General features: G+C 38.1%; 1 protein-coding gene across 2 annotated transcripts in view; it reads left to right on the forward strand.

Annotated features, from left to right (window-relative positions):
- The window catches only part of lrrcc1 (leucine rich repeat and coiled-coil centrosomal protein 1), a 21264-nt gene continuing 1678 nt past the window's right edge, over positions 1 to 19586 (forward strand). The window contains exons 1-17 of one of the 2 annotated variants that reach the window (XM_007563836.2): positions 5 to 524; positions 1266 to 1471; positions 1587 to 1652; positions 1743 to 1910; positions 4502 to 4662; positions 5558 to 5779; positions 7139 to 7335; positions 7891 to 8065; positions 12617 to 12765; positions 13648 to 13852; positions 14633 to 14772; positions 15288 to 15489; positions 17009 to 17194; positions 17447 to 17621; positions 18480 to 18643; positions 18811 to 19019; positions 19270 to 19407. In XM_007563836.2, coding sequence (XP_007563898.1) covers positions 481 to 524; positions 1266 to 1471; positions 1587 to 1652; positions 1743 to 1910; positions 4502 to 4662; positions 5558 to 5779; positions 7139 to 7335; positions 7891 to 8065; positions 12617 to 12765; positions 13648 to 13852; positions 14633 to 14772; positions 15288 to 15489; positions 17009 to 17194; positions 17447 to 17621; positions 18480 to 18643; positions 18811 to 19019; positions 19270 to 19407 — 2807 coding nt within the window. In that variant the 5' untranslated portion in view covers positions 5 to 480. Of the gene's footprint in view, positions 525 to 1265; positions 1472 to 1586; positions 1653 to 1742; positions 1911 to 4501; positions 4663 to 5557; positions 5780 to 7138; positions 7336 to 7890; positions 8066 to 12616; positions 12766 to 13647; positions 13853 to 14632; positions 14773 to 15287; positions 15490 to 17008; positions 17195 to 17446; positions 17622 to 18479; positions 18644 to 18810; positions 19020 to 19269; positions 19408 to 19586 lie in introns of both variants that reach the window. The other variant, XM_007563837.2, reaches the window with a different exon arrangement.

Here is a 19586-nt window from a genome sequence, read left to right on the forward strand (position 1 = left end):
CTCGGCCTTGATGCACTGTTTTAGACCTATGGCTTGTGGGTGGAGCGCAGAAAACTTACCCGGATGTTACCGTTAGCAACGTCATGTAAACAGGAAGTATGAACGCAGACGCGGCGAGTTTAATTTTGCTCAGCCGAATAGCGACATTAAATATTGTTATAAACTCACAGCGTGTTGTTTCAGTATATTTAAATGAACGTATCCGTGAGCTGTTGGGTTGTTCCAGTAGTTTTGACTGCTGTTTGTGGATGAGTTGGTAATAATTTGATTTCCTTTAGCCCCCCCAGCGTCTGGTGGAAGCTACATTTCGGCTAGGCTAGGCTACATGATTTCTGGCCTGAAGACTTTGGGGATGTTTTCGCTGATTTCAATTCAGTTTTCTGCACCGTTCGCGGAGTTTGGCAGGGGTTGGCTGTTATTCCTCTTAGCTAACTTCATATTGAGCAGTTCGACAGATTGAACTGGCTGGATACTGTTACCATGGGAGATAAAGAGCTCAGCCTTATTGACAAGCAGTTGACAAGGTAACGTTGAACAATTATTACATTAAACATTACGTTATTTATTTATTTGCATTAATGCAATAGATTTCAGTATTGCTTTTTAAATAAAGCATGTGGTTAAAAGCATAATTAAAATTTAATCGTAGCGCATTTTTTTAGTATTGGCTAAATGCCAATTTTAAATTTGCTTAATAATATAAGATCAACTAAAAGTTAGTCAATTTGAAGAAATATAACTTGGTTGATACTACCAAGCTAAAAAATTGTCATCCTTTTTTGTTTCTAAATGTGTCAAGTATTAACATAAACACTTTTGAATTAACTAAGGACAGAAATCTGGAACTTTGATATGGATACTCTCCTATTTCATGTTGAATTTAAAACTATCTTTAAAAGAAACATTTTCTCCTGTTATATGTTTTAGTGCTTGGAAAATAAAAACTAAATCAGTCAAAATTGAAATAGACATATTTAACCTGAACAAAAATGGAATGGGATTGGCCATGAAAGACCTTATTGGTCAAGATCTCGTTTTAAATGACATTAATCACAAACATTGGGGGTTTTAATAACCAGAGTAGGTGAGAATGTGTTGAAGAAAGTAATTAATAAAATCATCTATAACCAGAACCAGTGGAAATACATTGAAGAAAGTAATTAATAAAATAAAAATCTTGAATTTGTGTAAAACGCAATGCTGAGAATATGCTTGGATTAAAGTTTTATCCTACTTTAACTCTGACAATGCTTCCTTCTGTGTAGTTTAAAAGATGTTCCCCTGAGTCCTGCTGTTACATCTCTTAATCTGCACTGCAATCACATCCCGAGGATCGAGGGCCTGTCCTCTGCCTGGCATTTGCACTACTTAGACCTTTCTTCCAATCGCATATCTAAGATTGAGGGTCTGAGTTCCCTCACTTCCCTCAGGACTCTGAATTTATCATCCAACTTAATCACAAAGGTTGAAGGTGAGTGTTTTTCTTTCAAATTTTCCCTGCCTAAACAAAATGTTTGAGCTCCTCACAAGTTCTTGAAGTAATAATTCATTCTTCAAATCAGTTTTCAATGTCCCACCTTTTTCAGGACTGAATGGCCTTGTGAACTTGAAGAAATTAAACTTGTCCTACAATAAGATAAATAATATCACAGGTGGGTTAAGTACTGCTTGTGAAGATTTCTGATCCATCTGCACCGAGTGATACGTTTAATGTTAACTATTCCTCAACTCATTTTTGTCAGGTCTGCTGTATCTTCATGGCTCTGAGTACAAACTGAAGCACCTCAGTCTTCATGCCAACCTCATAGACAGCATCGATCATCTTCTGCAGTGCCTACTGGGGTTACAAGGCTTACGCAGCGTCACTTTAAACCAGGATGGTGGAGACAACCCCATCTGCATTGCACCAGGTTGGAATAGAAATACTACGTTTGTACATCATTAGGTAGATGAAAATACAGAATAGGAAATATAAAAGCTTGAATATGCTGAACAAAAAACTGAAACCTGAATAGGTAAAGAAGTAAACAAGTACTTATATTAAAGAGAATCAGACTGATAATAGTTGTTCAGTGAGCTGTTTTTTCATTCTGCCTGGGTCTGTATTTCATGCAGTGATCTAATGCAAGAAAATAGTTTAAGACAGTTATCCATGAATACATATAGCCAATATGAAGAATGACTCTTTACAACTTTTGTGGTTGTTCTGGCTTATTTTTTTAAACAAATCTTTGTCACAACTTCCACATTGAAAAGTGTTTTAGTTGGTCATTTGTACGGCTGTGCCTGTTGGTTGCTATAGATTTCTCTTGTCTGTATTATTAATACGATATTTTGCATATTTCCGACATTCTGTGAGCTCTAGAGCCTAAGCCATATTATTGTGGGTCTGGTTTGGGTGTCTACTGCTGCAAGAATCCATCCAACAGCCTTAAGATATAATTGACATGCAGGATATGCTTACATGACCTTTTGGTTTTTCTCTGACCACTTAGGATTTCTATTTTCTTAACCTCTCTATAGACTCAGTTTCTGCAATTTCAGAGCACAACAAACAAACACAAAAACCAAAATGGTGTTACAGTGTAACTAATGTCCCTGTGAATGGATAACTCCACCCACCCACAGAAATTTTTTTATTTATTTTTTTACCAAAGTGGGCAGAGCCAAGAGACACAGAGGGTGTGGTCAAGTGTGAGGTGTAGTGGAGGGGATTAAGTGAAACTGTGGTCAAGATAAAGGAAATCACTGGTGCGAACTTTGAGACTTTATCTCTTTATGTGATTTTCAGACTCCTCTTACGACTTTTGACAAATTTAGTGACTTCTATCTGTGTTGTTGTGCATTCAGAGCAGAGAGGAGACCCATTCCAATCCATGTCCACATTCTAAATGAATCACACATGTACAAAGGTGAGAAGTGCTCTTGATCAATGCTCACCATGGTTCTAACTCACCATGGGGGTGCATGTCTGAGTAAGGCGGTTTTATACATGTGTCATACACATCAACCACTATTTATGATTGTAACTAGCCAATAGATAAACTCAACTGCAGTTGCCTTCAACCAGGGAGAGCCTCACTAAGATGTTTTTTGGCCAAATATTGCAGAATTAAACACATTTATAACAAAAAAGATGGCAAAGAACAGGTGATTTGTGGTTTAGTTACTCTTTGAATAGTGTGAAGTTTAATTTAAAAATGCATAATTTCATTATTATCTTCAGTGGTGTTCTATAATTGCCAGCAGTCTTTTGTTTGCTGAGGTTTTATTCACATTGTGTGGAACAGAAGTACACATAAATAGTTGGTAAAATTTTCTTAGTCTGTTTGGAAGTTTAAAAAAAATATGATTCACATCATAGTTATTGCAACAGCTCACAGTGTGCATAAGAATCTTGACTGTGAGGAGGATCATATAGGCTGTACAAATTATTAATGCGACGTGCTGGAAAAATATTATCCACTGACATGAGCTGGACAGTCAAAGTCGGTGTTTATGCTGCTCTTAGTTTTGTTGAAAGCCTCGGAGAAAGTAGTTTTTGTAAACATGCTGGAGGTTTGTGTTCTGGTTTCTGACAAGAAAAGTTCAGCCTAAGGACTAGACTGTTCCTATTATTTCCTTCTCTGCCCTCCCAGCTGTTTCATATATGTTATAGAAGGCTTGCACTTGCACTGCTACCAAGAAATATTATTTTGCTTTTCTTCTATTTAAAAAGTCTATGCAAGACCACCAGATTGTGGGATTTTTTTTTATCTGATTATTAAAAAAATATTCAATCTAAAAAACAAGAGCATGACTTTGCCGAATTACCCTACTTTTGTGAATTTAACTTCCTATATTAATAATGAATAATTTATTTTTTAGATTTTGCCAGTGCATTAAAAGTTCTATTTAATCAAAAATTAACATCATTTTGTCCATATCTGTGGTACAAAATAGATCAGTTGATTAGTACAGTTCAAAGCTGCGTTAGCTATTAACAGATTAGTAATTTTGGTTTCCTTTAATAAGCTCATCTGAGTTTAAGTCATTATAAAACTGATAGTCTTATTAACTAAAATCTGTTATAGTTAATAGCGGATTACAGTTGTAAACTATAATCTGTTATTTCTGTTTCTTTTCAGCCCTGTCTTTGTTATTTAGGTTGACAGACATTTTAATATTCAAAATATTCCAGTTATGTTTTCCTCTGCTCATGATTAATTTACAGCCGGTGTCAATAAAATGAGCTGTTTTCATTTTTATGAAAAGATGTTGGTAACTTGCGTCCTTATCTGACTTTGTATACATATATTCTCGTTCAAGACGTTCTCCTGTTACCCAAGCCACATAAGTGGTGCAGATCAGGGTAAGAAATAATAGATAAAATATGTTTGGAGGACAAACTTTGAGATTATTCAATATATTTAAGATAATAACAGTTGTTTAATAGATATTTTTTTTTATCATAACGGTGTATAGGTTTTTCTAATGCAACTGTGTTTCTCCTTTATTGCAGGATATTGGGAAATTGTCATGGAGTCGTTGCCACAGATTTCTGTCCTGGATGGCCTGGACCGGCTCAGACATCCTTCATCTCCAGGAATAAGCAGTGACATCCCCGGCCTGGATGACTACGTGGACTTTTTGCTTTCCTCTGATACGAGCTACGGTGAAGCGGTAATCTGTCATTTTATTCCTCTATTACTTATTTGTACTTCATTTTCCTCCAGTATGTTGCATGATATTTCAGTTGCAAACAAGCACTTCAATACAATTGGTAGCCTACGTTATTCTTATCCAAGTGCCATGGACTTTAGCTTTGGTTATCTGTAAAACATTTGGCCAAGTTTGGATTTGTTTTGTCATCTTTATGATCCCATATAGTTTTCAGTGACTTAGATGCTAAAGCTCAATGAGTTTTTAGGTCATTTTGATGATGGAAAAGAGACAAAAATGTGTGTTAATCACAATCCTTATCGTTAATGTGATATTTAAAGATAAAAACACAGTTTGTGCTCCTAATATCAGGCATTCTTCTATTACTGACAATTTTTAGTACTTTCAAGAAGATAATTTATTAGCATTACAATGGCTGCCTCACCTAAAATCATCAATTCAAGTACAAAACTAAATAAGTTCACTTTAATTCTGTAGGGATTTGTTTATCAGAATTTTTTAGCACATTAAAGCTAATCAAAAATCACATGTTGACCTTTTTGGCTTACTTTAAAGCCCTTTACAACATTATCAAAAGTTTTTTCTTATTATTTTGAAGAATGCATAACTATCACCCGTTCTTCACATTCAACAGTCTTCACACACAGCAAGCAGAGGTGTCTGCAAAACACTTGAGACATCCCCTTCTATATACTTGACTCTTGCCACCCCTGATTAGATGTCGCCCTGAGTGAGGAGGCATATCATGGACTGACAGTGCTGATAGATGACACTCTAGGGTCCCAGGCAAAGCCAACTGCAATATACACATTCTGTCTTGTGTCGTGAAAAGCCATAAAAATAAAATTTGTGCCTAAAGCAAAGTTGAAACCCTGAAATAAAAATATAATTGCAGGTTAGGGGTACTGTCACCACACCACGCATTGACAAGGCGCTAACTCAGTTTCGGCAGCAGATCGCCTCAGAAAAAACAACAGACACAGCCACAGGTCCAGTCACCCAACCAGTCCGTCAGAACTCTCAGCCGGTTTGTCCCACTGTTACCGTTTCACCTGACCCCATCAATGAAGAGCGCATCAGGAAGCTGGAGCACCAGGTGTCGCAGCTCATCCAGCAGGTAACAAATGAAAACCATCATTTGGAAGTATTTTTGCATATTAGACTTTACTGATGATTCAGTCACTGGCATGACTTATAAAGGCTGAATCCCAGCTCAATATGTTATCCAGTTCTGTGGAAATATCTTAGGATTTCACATATAAACTTATAAATCAAATGTACTTTGCGAAAGTATTCATATCCTTCAACGTTGGAATTTTACATTAGAGACCAACACAAAGAAGTGCATAATTGTGAAGGTAGTAAGGAGACATTCTAAATGATTTCAGATTTTTTTATGAAAAAGTATTAAAAAGTGTGGCATTCCATATATTCAGTCCCCTTGAGCCAATACATTGTAGAGTCAACTTTTATTGCAACAACATTCACAAGTTTTCTGTGGTATGGCTCTGGCAGCTTCACATATCTAGAGGCATAAATCTTTGCCCTTCCTCCTTTTAGCTGAAGCTCAGTCAGCTTAAGTATAGATTTTTTTATATGGAAGAAGTGTAGGAACCCTGATTTGATTGCCATAATTTACATCATTCCATTATCCTGTAAGTCTGGTATTTTGTTTAATGTTATTTTTTTGTTGGAAGGTGAAGTCTCTTTTTAGCCTCTATTAAATATTTCTAAGGTTTGCCCTGTTTTTAGCTCCATTCCTCTTACTATCAGCTCTGACACACTTCCCTGTCCTTGCAAAGCAAAAATATTGCCAAAGCATGATGCTGCCACCACTATGTTACACTGTGGTGATGGTGTGTTCAGGGTCCTGTGCAATGTTGGTTCAGGCCACAAACTATTTTTTTAAATGTAGGGCAAAAACCATCTGTTTTGTTCTTATCTGTCCAGAGTCTGCTGACTGCTTCTCTAGTTAAAGATGACCCCCTAAGGCTAGCTTAGGTCAATTGTAGTTTTTCAGTTATGCCATGCTCTTTAATGTTTTGGATGCTCAGACATCTCCACCGCTTCATCTCTTACCAGTCTACTTTGTTTCTTGGTCTTCATGACGTTTTTGTTTATCGATTTGAGGCATTTATCAAATCCCTGAGTCCTTGGCAGCGCAGCTGTATTTATGCTGAGATTATACAACACAGACATATTGTCTTTTGATGGCAGTTGGCTGCACTGGATTTTGGAGAATCAAGGACAGAATACAAATGCAGGCCTAACTTTTTAGACTTAAAGTAAATATCTGAATAGGTACATATTGTCGTCCTTCCTTGTAACTGTTATGCACTAATTTGTGTTGGTCTAGCTCATAAAATATCAATAAAATACATTGAAATCTGTTGTCCTGATGTCTCTCACGTAATCAGAATCCTCTCTCTGTGTCTGTTTCCTACATAACATGTATATTTTCTCTATATTTGCTAAGGCCCCTGCAGGTGAAAAAGCAAGTATCTCTACATATGCTCAGACAAAGGTACGCAAAGCCAAGAGGGACACAGACCAGACATCAGAAAGCGAATGTGACGGCAAAGAAAACAAAAAACACACCAGAATTTCCAAATTCCATAACACGACGACGACAAGCACGACCACCCAGGAGTCCAAGAGCACCAGATCAGACAGGTGAGGCTGTGCTTTAACACATACATAGATCTTTTATTTTTTTGTAGTGGAGATATTTTATTTTTCTGAGATTTAAATAAATATTTTGTGCATATGAAACATCTTAATCACTGGTGGAAAGTCCATGGAAATGTTGGAGTAGTCATTTTAAAAATTAGCATCTTTAATAGCCTTAATATACAATGCAGCTGAGGGCATTATCATGTTATATTTTCACTTCAGTAATCAGATACCTTGATAATAGAGGGAATCCTTTTACAACTAAAACCAGGAGAATGATGCTTATTTTTTAATGTCTCATCACGTCACCTCCATCATTAATAACGAGGATTTCCTGTTGTCCTCTCTCATCTCTCTCCATCAATTGCTGACGACTTGTGCGCCATTTTCTGCAGGCTTAAATCTGTCCACTCTACAGCTCCAGTTTAACTCATATTTTACATTTGTGTAAAGCATGCTAGGATTTTAAGCTTTGACTCCAGACATTCTCTGGAGATCTGCTCTCCTATAGTTTTAGAGCCAGTTCATTTCCTGTGTTTTGTTTTTATTTTGTAGCGATCAGGAGAATCGTAAACTGAACATGTCAAAGTCTGCTGTGGGGCCCAGAAGAAAGGCTGCTGGAGCCAGAGCCGCACCGTCCATTTCTCAAACCTGGAAGCGACCTCTGAGAGCAGCTAAGACCTCCGGCGGTGTAACAGTCAAGTCCTCTCAGGAGGAAGAAACCTATAGGGTATGTTCTGCATCTGTTTGGATGAATGCTAGCATTTTTTAGTAAGTGAATATATTGTAAACGCAATAAGAAAATAAAAACTGAAGAATATGTCTCCTGTAGAAAACAAAAACAAATTGTCCTACTAATAAACCTAATAAAAACCCGGCTATCTTTGTAGCAGCAGAGTCCAATATCTGCTTGGTGTTATTGCACTTTTAAAAAAAAGCAAGCAAATGATCCAAACATATTTATAGTTTCTGTTGCCAAAGAGCTGTATCTTTAGGTTATCTGTCCTGAGCACAATATTGCAAACATCATGATCATATTTCATCAGCGCTCTGGCTGTGATTTATCTGATGGTTGCTCCGAGCCACTGCAAAATAGTTTATGAACTTCTAACTTTTAAATTGAAGAAAACTGCAACCACCCAACTACTTTTCTGTAAAGTAGAATGTCATTGAAAACTTATTTTCTCTCAATAATTTAATTGAAAAATCAAATTTTTGATTAATTCATTATTCAGAGTGATGTATTTCATATTTTCAAATAATTAAAAACCCTTACATTTATTTTCTCAGAAAATAATGATGATCAATATATGTCTGTTTGCTCTACTTTGTTTTATGAATTTTTAATTTTTATTTTGCAGTTTTATCTTAGTAGTTTTATCCAGTATGTTAATCTCTCCACTAGCTATAAGAATGTATTTGACCCTGTATAAAATCTTGACTTTTCTCAAACTCCACTGCTTATTTCACGTTTGAGTAGATTCTCTAGCTGCAGTCCACACCGTTTGAATCTCCCTCAAACACTTGAATGGACTTTGCTTCACATTCCTCTCTAGGCTGTGGGAATCCTTCTTGCGAGTGCATTCTTTTCTACTACATTTTTCCTTCCTCTCAACTTTCTAGTAACATCCTTGGATAAAACAATCTGTAAAGAGGGAGCTTCTTTAGCAATGTGTTTTTGTAACTTACCCTCGAGGAAGATGTCAGTGAACGTCTGCAGGTGATAGAATGCCACTTGTGCGAAAAGTGCAGCCGGGAAAGTTTCTAGCCACTAAATACTCCACAGTGAACTTTTGATGGTTCTTCAGCCGAGTGGAAGTGTTTTTGGAAGGACTTCCAGTTATGAAGATTTTGGCCATTCATAGTTGGCATGCATAGTCAATAGCTACAGACCTCCAAACTTTATGTGACCTGTAGATTAGCTCAAGAACAGAGCAGAGAGATTCATGGAATGGATTTCATGGTTGAGAAACTGCTGCCACGCTTTAAATCATAATCATAGAATGCAGTGTAAATAATTGAATGCAGTAGTGTGGAACTGCCGTACCACTGGACTCCAGAGCAGTGGAAGTTGTGGGGACATTTACACTTAACCTGCATTATGTGAAGTGTAAAGTTTAGTTCTTGCATTCTCACTAAAACCAGGAAGATTTTAGTTCTAAAGTCCTTTCACTGGCTTCCTGTAGCTCAGAGAATAGACTTTTAAATACCGTTAGTTTATAAATCACTGAACAGCTTAGCACTACGATACATCAAAAATCTGTCGTTGTTGTATCAACCTTCCAGACCTATCAGATCTTCTGGTTCTGAACCAGAACCAGAACCAAACACAGAGAAGCAGCAGTCAGCTTCTATATGCCACAAATCTGGAACAAACGTCCAGGGAACTGCATAACAGCCAAAACACTGAATTCCTTTAAATCAAGACTAAAAACCCACCTGTCTAGAGTTGCTTTTGAACAACAATAATAAATGAAGCATTTACCAACATATTTGATGTGTATTGTTTAGGTCAGGGGTGGGCAACTCCAGGCCTCGAGGGCCGGTCTCCTGCAACTTTTAGATGTGTCTCTACTTCAACACACCTGAGTCAAGTAATGAAGTCATTAGCAGGACTCTGGAGAACTTGACTGCACTGAGGAGGTGATTCAGCTGTTGGATCCAGGTGTGTTGGGCCAAGGAGACATCGAAGAGTTGCAGGACACCGGCCCTCGAGGACGAGGATTGCCCATCCCTGGTTTAGGTGATGACACTGTATATGTCTGTATATGGTGTTTTCTTTATAATTTTGTAATTTTTTGTTTTTATTTGTATGTTGAACCATACAAATGAACTTGATTGATTGAAAGGGGATTAAGGCTTAAGGCTGTTTTTTCAGGAGCTGGACTCAGACCCTTAATTCCAGTGGAAGGAGTTCTTTATACTTCCATATACAAGGCATTTGAATCATTTTATGCTGCCCATTTTGTGGGAACAGTTTGGCGATAGCTGCTTCCTGTGCCACTGTTACTGCACACCAATGCACAAAGCATGGGATGATTCAGAAAGACATGAATGAGTGAGTTTTGTGTGGACGAACTTGCTTGACCTGACCTGCATGAGTCCTGACCTCAATCTGATGGGACGCCTAAGCAGATGCTGCGAGTCAGGTCTTCTCATCCAGCATCAGTGCCTGACCTCACAAATAGAAAGAGTAATAACAGCTTCCCAGAAGAGCTAAGGGTGTTAAAAGGTGAGCCATCATTACATTCAAGCCAGTTGCCTGAGAATGAGATGCCACTAAGGCTCATATGTTCATGAAGGAAATTGAGTGGATGCTGCTTATGGTGTAAATAATTTTGTGTGTAAATGATAAATGGTCTGTATTTGTATAGCACTTTATAAAGATCAGGGACTTTAAAGCGTTTTACACTACATCTAATCATTCACACATGCAGCTGTGGCTGTACAGCTGTGTAGCTGTGGCTGTACAGTAACTACAGCTGCCCTGGGGCAGACTGACAAGTGAGGATGCCATCCAACCGGCGCCACCGGCCCTCTGACCACCAGGAGCAGGCGCAGCGGGAAAAGTATCTTGCCCAAGGGCACAACAGCAAAGTGACTGAGACAGATGGAAACTTTTTTTTTTTTTTTTAAATTACAGAAATAAATGCTGAAACAAATAAGGTTTATATAATGTTCAAATTTATTGATATATTCTTATTTTTGTGTCACTTAAAGGAGCATTTCACAAACCAAACTTTAGTCTCTTTTGTTTCAGTGTCTTCATTTCTCAACCAACAGCAGTAGAAATCTGAAGCAACATATATAGAAACCCCCTCCTATCCCAGTGACAGACTGATGGGATAAAATTGGTGGTGTTCCTCTTTACTCAGTGGGGGGAGGCTGTCTATGTGTCCAAATGTCTTTAGGCAAGACGACACGAGTTAGTTAAAAATAAATACATGAAAAATATATATGTTAGATACTTTGAGGAAAAATAAATATTCTTAGTGTTTAATTCAGTTAATCTTACGACATGTGAAGACAGTAGATTGAACAGGATTCCTTTGGATAACATTTTAGAGGGCCTGCAGAAAAGAATGTCTGTTATCAGGAAGGAAACATAAATTAACTCTGGCACACAGGCTTCTCAAGTCATCTCCCACAGGGAGAAAGCACTAAAACTTAAGGAAAAACAAACTAACAACACATAATGTTTTTAATAATTTAATAAATAGAATACCATTTAGTCAAAATTAACATGACTTAAACTAGTCTAATTTGTAGTTTTATATTAACAACTACTTGGAGTCTTTAACCTAGGCCAAACGGTAATATAAGTTAGTTAAATCAAAATTAGCATAATATTAATTGGAAAATGTTTAGAATAAATGTGTTTATATTGGAAATGCTCAGGAGTATTTGCTTAGTGTTTTAATTATTAAAATCTGTGCTTTGATCTAAGAGGATGGAGAAGTTCTGAACCACTTTGTCTACCAGGCCTTCCTACAACTACCTTTATGTAGTTGTAGGAATTTCCCTGGCAGAGAAATAAAATAGCTTTAAGACAAGTTAACTTTTGGTTGAACTCTGGTAAAAGACTAGAGGCTTTGTTCCAACCAGGAATTAGGAGTAAAATCACATTTCAAACTGGCATGAGAAGAGCTTGCTCTAAATGACCTTTGGTCTCCCTTGTCTAGACAGAGAAGTGCCGTAGCCCTGAAATTAAACAGGTCTCAGAAGGTAATAAAATTGCTTCGAATGTCACAATTTAGTAATTTGATACTAGTTGTAGCCGTACAAGGGAAACAACATGCCTTAATCGCATAATTGGATAAATTAAACAAAGAAAACACCCTTTTGAATAAAACTCTACACCCCAAAGGAACAAATCAGATTTGCTGTTTGCAGCCACGCAATTTTTGCCTTTTTCCTGTTTTTCTGTTTCCTGCTTTTCTACTTGTCTCAGGTAAATGGATGCCTGGTTTAGTCTGTTTGAAGTGTCTGTGTTGTCGATGTGATTTTGTACTTTTAAATGTTGGAATAAACGCTGAAAATGCATGACGTGGAGCGCTGACTGTCATCTCTATGTGGCTATTATTTCCACGCTTGGCATCACTGAATCCGGGAGAACAAGAGAATACAACGAGCCAGAATGTAATGATTTTATTCTCTTACAATACAAAAGTTGCAGTGATTGTGGGAGTTAGAGAGGCATAGTAAGGCACTAATCAATGAGATATAAGTGCACACTTATTCAGATCACCCAGCCCCTTTTTTCTTTAATTGTGCTACTCAGATAATCGTGGAGGAGCGGGATCAGGAAATGGAGAGGCGTTGGAAGGCAGAACAAGCTGTGAGGAAGCTGACAGAGGAGCTGAAGTGCCTGCAGACAAAAGTCAGCGAGGAAAAAGACCTTCAGAGTATGGCTCTGCACACCACAGACAGGTAGGAGGGAGGGAGGCGCAGGTGGACATGTAGGCTCTGCACACAAACAGCAGCACGAAAACAACATTTAAAATGAAATGACTTTCAGATTGCTGATGTGCTGCTTTGGTATGTTTCAGCCATCAGAGATGTTCTATGTTCTAAATCATTTACTGTATGTGCGGTAATAATTGAGCTGTGAAACTGAGTTTAACTTTCCAAAAAATGTTGTTGAATGAAGGTTAATTTATGATCTTACAAGGGGGGGGGCAGGTTGGACTGGATGGCATTTTCCCAAATCAATTAAAAGCAGTTTATTCAATGTATAAAATCAAAATGAGAAAAAAAATAGAATCTTTAAAGGAGCAGAAACTATTTAACAGCATTGTATATTCACCAGTTCTAATTTCAGGTGTTATTGCACGTAAGGCTGTATTTGTTGTGTCTCCTCTGCACAAACAGGCATCGCTGTCTGGAGATTTTCCTTGTTTGCATCATTTTCCCATTTGCATAAATTTGCGTGATGTGTAATTATGGGTTTGTGGCATGTATATGTCAGCAGTATTAAACAAATCAGTCTCAGCTGTCACTATGTAACAGCAAACACAGCTGTTCCTGTCACCATCAACACTCTTCAACAGAACGATTAACAAGTGGTGACTCATCAGTTCTGAGATCCGTTTGCTGTGTACGACATTTTGCAGTTTGGAGGCATTTTATTTACATTACGCATTTCCTTCCCTTACTTACTTCTCATATTTTGATTTTTGATTTACATTTCACCTCCATTATACATTTGTTCATTTCCAAATTTTGAGTCAAGTTGTTTGTTTTTCTAACCTAACTTCAACCCAGATAAATTATAAATTCAGCTTTTAACTCCTGGTGTTCTGCACTAATCAGACTGAAGGAACTGCTGCTGAAAGAGAGATCGGGACGCTCTGAGCTGCAGGCTCGTGTTGAGGAGCTGGAGACAAGGTGCCAGTCTCTTAGCCGGCAGCTGGAGCAGGCCCGGAGCAGTGAGGAACAACACAGGGCTGCGCTGCAAAGACTGGAGGAAACCGTCTCCCATGGAGACGCTCTCAGGGCTCGCCAGCAGGCTGAGGAGGTACGCATTCTGACTGTGGATAGGAGGGCATGTTGAGTGGCTTCAGCATTATTTTGATGTTTTTTTGTGTCACTATAAGTGTGAAGTGGAAGAAAAATGATAAAAAGTCTTTAAAAATAAAAATCTGAAAATTGTACTTTGCGTTGATATCAGGCCATGCATATCAATGCAAATCCATCTTGAACTGCAATGGCAGAAATTGCTGCATGCATGTTTGACTTTTAATTTCTCACCCAAAGTGTAGGATGCAGGCCAAAGGCAACAAAAGGTGTGATCTGAATCAGTCCACCCTCAAGCGTTGTGTTGCTCTGCTGCCTCTTGGTGTGCATGATGCTTCTTCTTCACTTATATTCTCTAACAAACAGAACAGCTGGGTTAATACTGACTTACACTGTTTTATTTATAAACCTGATTTCTGAAGGTACTTTGTTGCTCTGGATTTTATTTGGGGCTATTTAAGTACAAGTAGCTGAATACAAATGTATAAACAATGTTTATTTTTTTTTCTTTGTAAAAATGTTCTATAGCATGTATTGTTATTATACTAATTTAACAACTATTTTCCACTTTGTATTGGCCTGTCACATAAAATCCTGATACCCTGAAGTTTGTGTTTGTACTGAAAGAGAATGTAAAATACTTCAGTAAATCTGAATACTGTACCCTAAACTGTTTATTCTTATTATACAAGTTTCATCAAATTAGAGCAAATGTAGAAATTAAAATAATTCTCCAGTGAGGGTCACAGGATGCTACTAAACACTAAACATGATTCCTCAGATGAAACGTCACCAGGAGGTGGAGAACAAGGCAGCAGCTCTGAAGAGGGAGCTGGACATCCAGAAAGTTGCTGTCCGACAACACAAAGACAAACTGCAGCAGCTGCATGAACTGCTAGCATCCAGGGAGCAGGAGCACAGGTACACCTGATGGAAACATTACATCTAGTTTCTCACTTTTAAAATTGTTTATTTCAAAACACACACAAAAAAAAATCTTCCTATTTATGTCCTGTAAACCCGACCACAATTCATATTTGTGCAAAAAAAAAAAAAAAAAGCTAAAATAAACCTTTTCTGTTTCTCCATGTCTGATCAGGAAATGGTCAGAAAATGAAAATGTGGAGGTTTTGCTTCTGCATAATAATACCAGCATTATCTACAACACTATTACAACTTTCTGGTAATTTACTAATATATGTGGAGAAGGGTAGTGGTCCTAAAATGGACCATTGTGGTACACCTGGTGTACAACGTCGAAAAAAGAATCTTTAACACATTACTCTTTTTTTATATATATATATATATATAGTAACAATGGAGTTGAAAAATATATCTGATAAATCCATAAATTTGATTGTTTTTTTGGATGTGTTAAGGATTTTGTTGTGATGCATACATGTCAATACTGTCTTCCAATTCTCATCTTCCATCAGAAAACAGCTGGAGCTGCGACTGCAGCCCGGCGGGGCAGATTTCCAGCAGGCGGTGTCAAAGGAAGTAGCAGCAGTGGAACAGAGACGTCAGCAGAGGGAGGCGGAGCTGCAGGAGAAGCTGGCAGAGGGCAGGAAGCTGTACGCTGCTCTGGAGGACGAGTTCCGTATGGCGCTAACCATCGAGGCAACGCGCTTCTCCGAGGTCTGGTCTTACTAAGATGCCATAATACATACAACATTTATGATCAAATTAACCTGGTGATTTTCAGCAGTTCTGCAACCTGTTTGCTTTATTTAATTAAAAAGGACAATTATTTTTTTTTTATTTTTCCTGAGAATTTTACTCAAGGAATCCTGCCCCCATTGTAAGTATAATGGGCATAAGGTTTTTTTCTTCTGAAAGAGGAGGAGCGCACTTACTGCATTTCTCTGACCGAAAATCCTTTAAAATGCCTATTCTGATTTTGGCCATTACCAATTTTTCTGGTCTGAAATGTTGCTAAATATAGCAACAGTGGGATAACTATTGTTAACTCCAAACATCATGACCTGGTGGACCAGTCAGACCTCTCTCACAGGAGAGGTCGATTTTTAGACCTTTGCTGAGGTAGATTCTGGGATAAGATCCTTGCCAGATGTTTATGGACACCATTCCAAAAGTACAAACGTATTTCTCAATTGTAGATAAGAAATTAGACTAAACTCCTCCTGTACTAGGCTTGAGGCAGTTGCCAAAAATTATTTCTATTTTCTGAATTCTGCAATATTGACTGACGTTTTTCTTTTACTTCCTACAAATTAAAAAAAAAATTAGTTGTAAGCAAATACTGAATCAATAAATGAAAACATTAGACATGAGATTAAGCCTGGGACATAAAACGGAAAAGTTTAGTCTGATTTACTATCACTTCTATATTAAACGATGTGGGTCTGCACTGGTATGGTCTAAAAAAATTGTAACAAAAAGAGAATAACCTTTTGTCATTTTTCTTTTTGTTAAGTAGTTAGTTGTTCATAAGAGGTGAATTAAGAGTCTTCAGTAATTTAAACCTGCAGGCCTGGTGAACAGCCTTACTATCACTGGTGGAAAAGACACCAGTGAAGCAGAGACTAATCCCCAAAATGCATTTCATTTGAAAGTAATTATTGTAGCAGCATATTTGAAATAATCTCATGAATAAAAAAGGGAACTTGCATGGAATAATGAAAAAAAGCTGAAAAATTGCCAGAGCCTTTATACTGTCCTGAATTTTAGACATTTTCTGTCTTAAACTGTAAATTATTACTTGGCTTTCTTAAAGTGATTGAACTGTACTGGCCTCATTTTTTTAAAGACTGAAGATAAAAGCTCAGACTCAGTTGGGATCATTTGTTTCAGGACAAGTAGTCTTTGATTGCCACTGGAGGGAAGCTTTACAGAAGGACCATATTTGAATCAGTTCATACTTTTATTCAGGCTCTGAACAAAATGCAATCTTTTTTTCCTGATTGCCACCACTTTTGTCCTTGACGTCACTCGAGCTGTTCACCTTCAAGAAACGCCTGAATGAGAAACAGATTGCCGGATGCATTTCTGAAATATTGCTTTGTGGCAAATCAATGAGTGTAGAAGCTGCTTTTGCCGGGCACAAGTTGAGACTTGCTGATGAAATGCCAAGTCTGTCAAAGATTAAATAAAAACTTCTCTGGATGTTTAAACGCTCAACTTTTTTCTTCTGCAGGTGAAGGAGGCTTGTGATCATATGACTGCAGAGCTGATGGAGCTCAAGACAAGCCTTGCTCAGTCCCAGCAAAAGGAGAAGAAATCAGGCGCTCTGGTGCAGGAACTCACCGCAATGGTGAAAGAACAGAAGACCCGAATCTCTGAGCTCATCAAAGCCAAGAAAGATGCTGTCGCTGAGCTCAAGGTGTGAAGCAGAAATTAGATTTTTATTTTCAGATAACATCATTGCCGGATGCAATAATATTTAGGATTTAAATATTATTTGTCGGACAAGCAAGATAGTATTACCTGGCCCCTTTTCAAAACCTGCCTCATCTAGGAAATGTATTACTTTCAGATATAATGAATCCTGAATGGTCCTGCTGCTTTACCATCTGCCAGTCTTAAAAAGATTGATAGTGATCATTAATCCAGTCTGTGTCTGTTCCTCTGCCAGAACCGTGTGCACTACCTGGAAGCAGAGGGAGAGCAAAGCCAGCGTTTAGGGCTACAGCTCGAGACGCTGAAGAAAGAAAAGGCACGGCTCGTGTCTCAGCTCACAGCTCAGGAGTCGGTCATTGACGGCCTGCGGGCTGAGAGGAGGATTTGGGGCCAGGAGCTGGCTCAGCAGGGTGAGGGAGAACCAGGGAAGAACTTGGAATGCATTTCACTTGGCAGTGGAGACGATGAGATGCACTTTTAGGCTTTATATACCTGTAAATCCACAGCAACAAAGCTTGTAGAGCTAATATGAAGGTTTGACAGTAACTTTGCCATCTAGTGGTCATTTTTTAGATTGATAACTACAAAACAAAGAAGGACAATTTCTTTTAAGACATTTTTTTACATACAGAACCACTGTCACACCATGTTTTTTTTGTATTTTGCATTTCAGAAGGCAGTATAACTACTAGTCTGCATACCGCAAATATGGCCTTTATATAAGCAATTTGAAGGGGTTTTGGGGGACATAATGTAAAATAAACTTTTTTGAGCTTCGCATCATGTTGCTCGGCTGCTGTCACCAGCCGAGCTTCTGCTTCACACAACACGCCTCACCCGTGCCTTCCCCGCTCAGCTCCTCCAGACTAGCAGCAGCAGCAACACCTGGTGAAACTGTGAATCTGCTGAGCTCATCATACGAAGTATTTCTCAATCAAACGGTTGTATAATATAGTAGAGGAGCACTGTTGTTAAGATGTGCTGATGATTGAAAAGAGCAGAAGCTTTTTAAAGAGACAGACCCAATTACAAGGCATGGAATTAGGAAGTCTATTTTCTTTTAAGTCATATAGTTAGTCGATCGTGCTATAAATTGGATCTGTGTACCTGGTCAGATGATACTAAAACTTTCTGGCCTTCCACCTCACAAATATGTTCTACTCTATGTTAGTCTATCACAAATCACTGTGAAACAGGCAAACCAGTATAAGCAAAGTAATATGAGAGATATAATTTAATTTCTGCTTGTACTTATTTCTCTCTCCCAGGTGCGTCGTTGGCTCAGGATCGTGGACGTTTGGAGGCCAGGATAGAGGTGCTGACTGCTGAGATGGAGACGCAGAGAAAACAGAACGACAGAGACCATGACGCCCTTAGAATCAAAGCCAAAATCGTGGATGACCAGACTGAGACCATTCGCAAACTAAAAGAGGTGCTTTGATATTTACTCAAATCTGTACTCTTCCAGCAGATTTTTCACATTCCAATTATTAATCTCTTCTTTTTGAGTGAGAAAAATAACATTGTATTTCACACAGAATAGCCTTAAGCAAAAGACTGTCTGGCTCTGTTGTCACCCGTTGCCTTCCTGGTGTTCAGTCCTTGCAGGAGCGTGACGAGCTGAACCGCCGGTTGAAGGAGGAGGCTGTGCAGACCCAAAAAAAGTTTCAGCAGCAGCTGGAGGATGAAACAAGCCAGCAGGCTGAGCTGAAAGAGCAGCTGGTACATCTTAGCCTGCGTAAAGAGGAGCTGAAACAGCAGCTGGAAGACAAAGAAGCAGAGCTGGAGGATGCCAAAAGAGTTTACAGGCAAATCTAAATAAGGAGAATGTGTGTCTGATAACATGTTTAAAAATGAGGTGAAATATAAAGGATTTGATCAGATTTAGATGAAAACAACATTGTATGCAAGTAGTTTCTCTACTGTTTGAAATAGGATGCAGATTTCATGACAGATGTTTCAGATTATTTTTGCTTCTTGTGTTAGAGGCAGGGATATCTGTTTTGTAATTTGTGTCTGAAACCAGGCCTGTGTTCTATGTATCTCATCGATCATTAGTGATTCAAACAAGAAGTGGCAGGAGAAAGCAGAGCTGCTAACTCGACTTGAAAGCCAAGTGAAGCGTATGAAGGAAAATTTTGATTCCAAGGAGCGCCTGCTGCTGGAAGAAAGAGAGAAAGCATCAGAGGCGCACAGGTAACTGTTCTGTTGTTTTGTTTTGCATTTATGAAGCACTTTTAATATAATGTTTCTGCATTTGTTGCCAGATGTTAGACATCTTTGCAATAATTTGCTATTAACACAAAACATAGTAAAAAAAAAAGTTTTCTCAATCACTTTTTGCTATTACGTTGCTGCTTGAAACAAGACAGTGA

This window comes from Poecilia formosa, unplaced genomic scaffold (genome assembly GCF_000485575.1).
Source record: "Poecilia formosa unplaced genomic scaffold, Poecilia_formosa-5.1.2 Scaffold151, whole genome shotgun sequence".
NCBI classification, from domain to species: Eukaryota; Metazoa; Chordata; class Actinopteri; order Cyprinodontiformes; family Poeciliidae; genus Poecilia; species Poecilia formosa.